The sequence below is a fragment of the Myotis brandtii genome, unplaced genomic scaffold (assembly GCF_000412655.1).
Source record: "Myotis brandtii unplaced genomic scaffold, ASM41265v1 scaffold496, whole genome shotgun sequence".
NCBI classification, from domain to species: Eukaryota; Metazoa; Chordata; class Mammalia; order Chiroptera; family Vespertilionidae; genus Myotis; species Myotis brandtii.
The window spans coordinates 814,777-822,270 of NW_005368921.1; the positions used below are offsets into that span (position 1 = coordinate 814,777).

The 7,494-nt window shown below is 47.5% G+C and overlaps 1 protein-coding gene across 13 annotated transcripts in view; it reads right to left on the reverse strand.

Moving 5' to 3' along the window:
* SMARCC2 (SWI/SNF related, matrix associated, actin dependent regulator of chromatin, subfamily c, member 2) overlaps positions 1 to 7,494 on the reverse strand; it is a 24,211-nt gene that overhangs the window by 14,828 nt on the left and 1,889 nt on the right. For 12 of the 13 annotated variants that reach the window (XM_014548087.1, XM_014548091.1, XM_014548086.1 and 9 more), the window contains exons 3-12: positions 5,698 to 5,817; positions 4,999 to 5,084; positions 4,464 to 4,545; positions 4,271 to 4,363; positions 3,585 to 3,654; positions 3,288 to 3,357; positions 1,714 to 1,789; positions 1,420 to 1,551; positions 1,205 to 1,320; positions 778 to 902 (exon numbers count right to left, since the gene is read on the reverse strand). In XM_014548087.1, the coding sequence (XP_014403573.1) occupies positions 778 to 902; positions 1,205 to 1,320; positions 1,420 to 1,551; positions 1,714 to 1,789; positions 3,288 to 3,357; positions 3,585 to 3,654; positions 4,271 to 4,363; positions 4,464 to 4,545; positions 4,999 to 5,084; positions 5,698 to 5,817 (970 nt within the window). Of the gene's footprint in view, positions 1 to 777; positions 903 to 1,204; positions 1,321 to 1,419; positions 1,552 to 1,713; positions 1,790 to 3,017; positions 3,114 to 3,287; positions 3,358 to 3,584; positions 3,655 to 4,270; positions 4,364 to 4,463; positions 4,546 to 4,998; positions 5,085 to 5,697; positions 5,818 to 7,494 lie in introns of those variants that run through there. The other variant, XM_014548094.1, reaches the window with a different exon arrangement.

Sequence of the window (7,494 nt, forward strand, 5' to 3'; positions counted from 1 at the left end):
ATATTTTTGAAAGCAGAGGACACTTTCCCCAGCTGAATTCATACACGAAAGCTCAGGAGGAGAGCTGCTCGGATCGACTAGGGGGTGGGAGCCAGAACCCCTCTCTCAGTGGCCCTCTTTACTCCACTCCTGAACTGTATTTGGGACTAGTCTCTAGAGCACAGATTATAACCAGTGCTGAAGAGCTGTGGTCTCCAAATGAGGTTCTCACACAGGATGCACAAGATGGTCCACTAGACTACAGCCAGAGAATATCAGAACTTCTCTTTATATTTGTCTTTTAATCTTATCCTTTACATTTTCCCATTCTTAGATAATGTTTGCATGTGTTTTATAATGTTCTAAAAGGAGTGGTGTAACAGTTCATGTAGGTAATTTGTGCTCAAATATATTTTAGAGGTAGGGCCCCTCTAAACTGGCTCCACCTTGGTTAAGGCATTGACCCAATATGCCAAGGTTGTGGGTTCGATCCCTGGTCAGGACACATATAGAAATCAAACAATGAATGCATAAATAAGTGGAAAAATAAATTGATGTGTCTCTCTCTCTAAAATCAATCAATCAAAAAACAAAAAAATGGAATATGGAGACAACTACTGTCGAGCACAAAGCACAGTCCACAACTTACTAGTAGTTATGGATGTGAAGTTAGAGGGTGGTCCATGGTGGTGGAAAGAACCTCTAGACCTGGAACTGGGCCTAGGAAATCAGCCACTCAGGAGGTTTGAAAGAGTAGGGGCAGGGCAGGCAGGCCCAGGAGCTAGGCCCAGCCCATACCTGTTTTGGGCAATGTCACCTCTTCTACGTTGGGGACTGGTGAGGGCTCATCCATGTCCTTTGTTAGGTCTTCTTGCTCCTCTTCTCTGTGGCCACGCTTGGACTTGGTGTAAGGTGTTGAGGGACTGGGAAGGAAAGGGAGTGAAAGAGAACCTAGTCATCCTTGGATAAGGAGTCCCTGGAAGTTCAAGTTCAAGGGACAGGAAGCAAGGGAGAACCCCAAGGGGCAGAACTGAGCAAAAACAGAAACCAACCACCTCAGAATAATGGGAAGTGGCCAAGGCTTCCATTTGGAGATAAAGCTCTCTTTGAGTTTACTAGTGGCTGGGACTAGAACTAACAACTAGGCAGCTAAAGATGAGTAGGTCTAGGGTCGGGTGGTCATGGGAAGGTTTGGAGAGATCACTGAAGGTGGGGGCAGGCATACCCTTTCTTAGCATTTTTCTTCTTAGCTTCTGGGGTTGGTGAAGGAGAGGGGGAGCGCTTCCTCTTCTTATAGTTCCCCCCCTTCTTGTCCCGTCGATCTGAATCTGGGCTGTTCACCTGCCCAGAATTGGGACAAATGTCAGTCAATAATCTCCAGTGAAGACTTATTCCAAAACTTATGCTAATGGCTCCAAGAAGAAAGAAGAGGAATTTCACCTCATCTGTCAGTGTCTTGGCTGAAATCTTCTTTCGGCGGGAGACAGGGTTTTTGTCATCATTTACTTCATAGTCTTCCTCATTCATCCATTCATTGAAGGTGTCTGTGTCCAGGATCCACTTCGCATGAACCTAAGTACAGAGGAGACTGCGTTGAAGAGCCGCCTGGAAGCCAGAGCTCTGCCAGGGGCCCTTGACAGAAAGCCCACGGGCACCGATCTGCTGCTTCCTCTCCAGAGAGGCCTGGTCCTGGCACCGTTGTTCTGGGGGCAGCGCAGGAACAAGGCAGCTCACCTTCCGAGGCTTCTCGGGAGTCGGAGCATCTTCCACAGACGCTTCAATTTCACTGGCTGGGATCCACGTGTCGTAACTGCCAGGGGAAATTCACCGTGAAGCAGAGAATCAGTAAAATGGAGTTGTGGAAAAGACAACTGGAAATCTTTTACCTTTTCCATGTATAAAAAGCACTGTGTTGTTGGGTTATTATTTTGGTATAATTATTTCCCCAGTTAATATTGGGATCCTTTCATTATAAAGTAATAAAAACAATTACAAAATATTTCAAAAATAAAAAAGGATCACCCTAACACAACTACTTGTGACATTCAGTATATGGTTTTCCCAGTAACTTTTTAAAATATATATATTTTTATTGATTTCAGAGTGGAAGGAAGAGGGAGAGAGAATCACCGATGAGCTGCCTCCTGCATGGGAGAGGGGAGGAGGCGAGCCCGACCTGGGCATGTGTCCTGACCAGGAATGGAACCGTGATCTCTTGGTTCATAGGTTGATGGTCAACCACTGAGCCATGCCAGCTAGGCCAGTAACTTTTTTCAGTATAATTTTGTCTTAACATAATTCAATGATACTAGAGTTATTTTATATCCTACTTTTTGCAGTTAATATTCATTTAACAAATTATCCATGTTATTTCTATAAATTTAAAGGCTGCATAGCCCTGCCAGTGTGGCTCGGTGGTTGAGTGTCCACCCATGAACCAGGAGGTCCCTGGTTCGATTCCCAATCAGGGCACATGCTCGGGTTTCGGGCTCAATTCCCAGTGGGGGGTGTGCAGGAGGCAGCCAATTCATGATGTCTCTCTCATTGATGTTTCTATCTCTATATCCCTCTCCCTTCCTCTCTCTAAAAATCAATAAAAACATATTTAAAAATAAATAAAGGCTATATAATAGCCCACTAAATAGACATGTAAATTGGCTGAAACATTTCCCCACCATTAAACATTTAGATTGTTTCTAATATTTACTTATCAAAAATTATACTGGGATAACGATTTTGCATGTAAAGCCCCAATTCTTTTAGCCTAAGCCTGGTCCAATAAATACCAACCTCCCCCAAGATGGGGGATTCACATAATAGGAGAGAGGAGAACAAATTAACAAACCTAAAAAACAACAACAACAAACTAACAAACAAAATAACCCTAAAATAACCCCAAAAGATAATAAAGTGAAGAAAAAAACCCATACACACACACACACACACATATCTCCAAATCACTTCTTGTTGCTTTGCTAGATGTCCTAGCACCTCCCAGCCTGGCTCTGTACTTACACCTGTCCCCAACCCATCCTCACCTGTCAGGATAATAGCCCCAGTGCAGAAGAACCTGCTTGTCCCTCTTCATGACTGGTCGCACCCATTCCTCTGGGGATAGAGACAGAGCAGGGAGAGAGATAAGCTAATGGGGTACAAAATAACCCAAAGATAATAAAGTGAAGAAAAAAACCCATACACACACACACACACACACACATATCTCCAAATCACTTCTTGTTGCTTTGCTAGATGTCCTAGCACCTCCCAGCCTGGCTCTGTACTTACACCTGTCCCCAACCCATCCTCACCTGTCAGGATAATAGCCCCAGTGCAGAAGAACCTGCTTGTCCCTCTTCATGACTGGTCGCACCCATTCCTCTGGGGATAGAGACAGAGCAGGGAGAGAGATAAGCTAATGGGGTACAAAAAAGTAACTCTGTATATAACTCCTGTTGCAGCAGAGGACCTGTAAATAGGAATGTAAGACGGTAGGAGAATTTAGGGTTGAAAGGAGAGAGCAGCCCAGGCACCGCATGGGATCTGAGCAGTCCTCCACCTCCTAGTCCAAGCCATTCACTGAGGTGCCCAGGAAAGCCAGGTCTCACCTTCTTCCAGGTTCCCTGGGACAGGATACACAACATGGGATGCACTGTTCCTATCCTCAGTGACCGTTCCCTGGATGGCACAAAAAAGGAGGTAAATATACCCCCCTCTAAATCACTCATCAGCATAAATAAGCCAAAATAAGATTTAACCACAGATCTGCCTTCCTAATCATATTTTGCTCAGAATGGTATTAAAGTGAGTTGCCCTCTCTACTAAGCACACACTAGCTGAATGGCGGAGGAAAATAGCTGGGATTGTGCTAATAATGAAGAAAAGTCAAAGAATTAAAAACTGCTACAGATAATCTCTCTGAGTAAATAATCCACACATGGGAAATGTAAAGTTGACTGTGTGTCTTTAGCAATGACATCTGCTTCCTATGCTAGAGTTCCAAAGAGCAAAGATTTCATTTCTCTGAACTCAGGCAATACCAAGTTCATTGGAAGTAAAAGCTTTTCCCCCAGACTAAGAGTCTCTAGGAACAGTGACTCAGACCTGTCAAGACTGGAAAATGGGAGGAGCAGACAGAGAAAGAGTGGCCCAAGGCTCCAAGTCTAGTCATTTTCCAAGTAGGCAGAGGCACCTCTGCAGCAGAACACATGGCCCCTCAGGGCTATTTATTGAACGGAAACGTCAGGAAAAGGGTCATGGACTTTCCAAAACCTCTCCTGACCCACCCACTCACCTGGTGTCTCTTGATAATGTCCTTTAATTTTCCTAGCAGTTTGGGTTCAATTTCGGGGCACAGGAAAATGTTTGGTCGAGACAGGCAATTATTCTGTGGGGAGAAGAAGTAGATGGAGTGAGATTATGGGGAGGGTGTTTTGGATTCCTGCTGAGGGAAGGGAGGTGAAAGGGGGCAGGTTCCTGACCAGTACCTGCACCAAGGACTTCTCGATGGTCATGAACATTTCCACGTTGCGGTCCATGCGTGATGGGTTCTGGAAGTCGTAACGCCGCCTATGAAGAGGCAATAATCCAGTGAGTGATATAGTTGAGTTCAGGGGATCAGGTTAGGGTATGTGACTATTTAACCTGGGAAACTAGGAGGCAATCCCATTCACGGCTATTGTCAAAACTGCCTAGAATCTGGGGTTTACTGATCTCAACTCACTCTATACTGAGTCCAAAGGACAAAGTAAAGTTTGAGATGCCAACCTAAGAATCCCCTTTCCTCTACAATACACATACTGACACACACACACATACTCACTCAGTCTTGGAGACTATTTTGGTTCTGACTCCCAGCCCTTTTTCTGACCTAGCAAGTCAGGCCTACTGACCTAGCAAAGTAAGAGACTCATAAAAATGTCTACTTAAGCTCTGCCACCCCAGAAAGACCCTGAGGAAAAATTTACCTGAGGAAAATCCCTCTAAACTACATATAAAAAGCATCAAGAGAGGGCATCTCACCATCCCTGGTCACTCTTGAATTTGTAGGCAGCTGCAAGTATGTGGCACAGGGAGCCTCCTGCTTTGAAATCTAGGAAACATTTGATCTACAAAATTGAGACAGGGAAGAAGTATGTAAGAGTTACATCCTAAATTCTCTTATTACTTAATCCTTTCACAAAATCCCATGCTAAAGTGATCTCCCTCTCAACCTGGAATTCTTTAACCCCTGTGCCATTGTATCATGTAGCCTGGAAGAGGGGAGAGAAAGAAACGAAAATTCACAAAGCCCCACTTTGTGCCAAGCACTTACTGGGTTCCCTCACTGACCATTACAGAACGGTCATAGTGTAGTCACACTAATCCTATCTAGAGATGAAGGAACCAAGATGCAAAGGGTGTAAACTGCTTGGCCAAGTCACAGAGACACCAAGTGACAGAGTCAGGATTTGAACACAAGCCCGGGCAAATCCATGCCATGAGAGTTTCATGCACCGAGCTCACACACTCTGAAATAACCTGTTGAACAAAGTATTACTAAGACAAAGGGATTGGTAAACTGGGGACTAGGTCAAGGCATCAATGTCCTGGCCAGGGATAGGGATGGTAAAAAATTACCCAAATTTCAAAAATCATGAAATTTACACCCCCCCCCCCCCAAAAAAACAAAACAACGCCTTCTCCAGTTTTGAGGATCCACCCCCTGGCTTTTGCACTCACCGGCAGTTTAGTGAGCGGTGCATTGCTGACATGTTTGCCAAAAACTTCTTCCTGAAATTGTAGCAACTGTACAACCAGGCTAGACAGGGACTTGTTGGTGGGTGGTTCAGCTTGTATATACTGGGGAAATAGAGGGAAAGAAAAGAAAAATAGACCCCAGGTAAATTGTCCACCACTTCCCTATTTCTTCCCCAGGAGCTCTGGAAACATCTGGGGCAGAGAAAATTGTGTCTTCTCCCCCCACATGTCTAGTTTCTATAAAGAAAATGGCAGAAGGGAGACAGACCCTCGACGCGCCTCACCAGGAAGTTGCAATTGTGCTGCCCCCAGCCCAGGTACACCCTGACATTGGATCTCTACCCTGAGGGCTGTAAAAGTCTGAAGATTCCTTGAGTTCAGGCCAGGGAAGCAATACCTTTGAGGCTCTAAGTGAGACAACAGTGTATTTCTTGGGGTAACTTTGTGGAAGGCCAAGCTTCGCCGTTATCATGTGGCTTAAGAAAGGTGCAAGGAAGTGAGGTAGGGCAAGCAGACCGAGAGGGCAAGCATGGGCAAACAGAGCGAGCTCGTGCGTTCTGCTTCTGCGAGGGACAGGGCACAGATGCACAGATGTCTTCACAGGCCCTCCGAGATGGAAGGACCAGCTACCATCTAGCCTAGTGGGAAAGAGCAAGACTGCACCTGTCTTTTCTGAGGAAACCTTAGCTGAGACAAGTAACCCTGGGCATTCTTTTTTTTAAAACATATTTTATTGATTTTTTACAGAGAGGAAGGGAGAGGGATAGCGAGTTAGAAACATCGATGAGAGAGAAACATCGATCAGCCGCCTCCTGCGACACCTCCCACTGGGGATGTGCCCGCAACCAAGGTACATGCCCTTGACCGGAATCGAACCCTCACGGGACCCCCTCAGTCCGAGGCCGAGGCTCTATCCACTGAGCCACACCGGTCAGGGCGCCCTGGGCATTCTTAAACATTCCCATGCTATGCAACTAGCATCCTCGCCTTCTGTTCTAATTTAAAACTGAGCCAGCAGGCAACTTTCTCTTTACCTTTTGACCCCTGTGTGCTCACCCTAATCACAGAGCAGAGCGCTCCTTCTCAACGGGAGGTGTAAAGAGATCCCTGAAGGAAAAGGTAAGTGACAAAGAGCTAAGAGCTGCAAAGCCGAGCCAGGTCGCGGGCCGCCCATCTCCGCAGGGCTCGGGACTAAGCCCCTGGATTGATCTCCCTTCAAAAGGTCAAACAGAAGCCTGGGAACCCGAGCCCCGGGCGGGCGGAGGCGCAGACAAGGCAGAGGCCCGCGCTGCTGGTCGGGACCCTGCACCCAGAGCCCCGAGCAGGGCAGCTCAGGACCAGGACCAGGACCAGGACCAGGGCCAGGACCAAGACCAGGACCAGGGGGGCGTCCTCCTCAGCCGCTCATCCCATCGGACAGGCTGCAGGGCTGGGCAGGAGGCACCGGGCGGAAGGGCGGCCGCCGAGACCCCGCTCCGGGAGCAGAGAGCAGGCCGGCGGCTGTCTCGGGAGCAAACCCGCATGTTTAGATGTTGCTTTCAACAAGGCCCGCAGACAAAGACAAGCCCGGGAGGAGGTGCAGCGGGAGGCAGGTAAGGCTCCTTCCACCCTTTGTTCGGCACCTATTCTCTCAGTTAGGGGTGGGGGGCCAGGACAGAAAGCGTGGCCTAGATCTGAACCCCAAGCCCAGGCCGTGCAGGGCCAGGCGGCGGGCGGCTTCATTGTGGAGCCGAGGAACAGGGGGAAGGGGCCGCTGCCCAGGAGCCTGCCCCGCGGCTC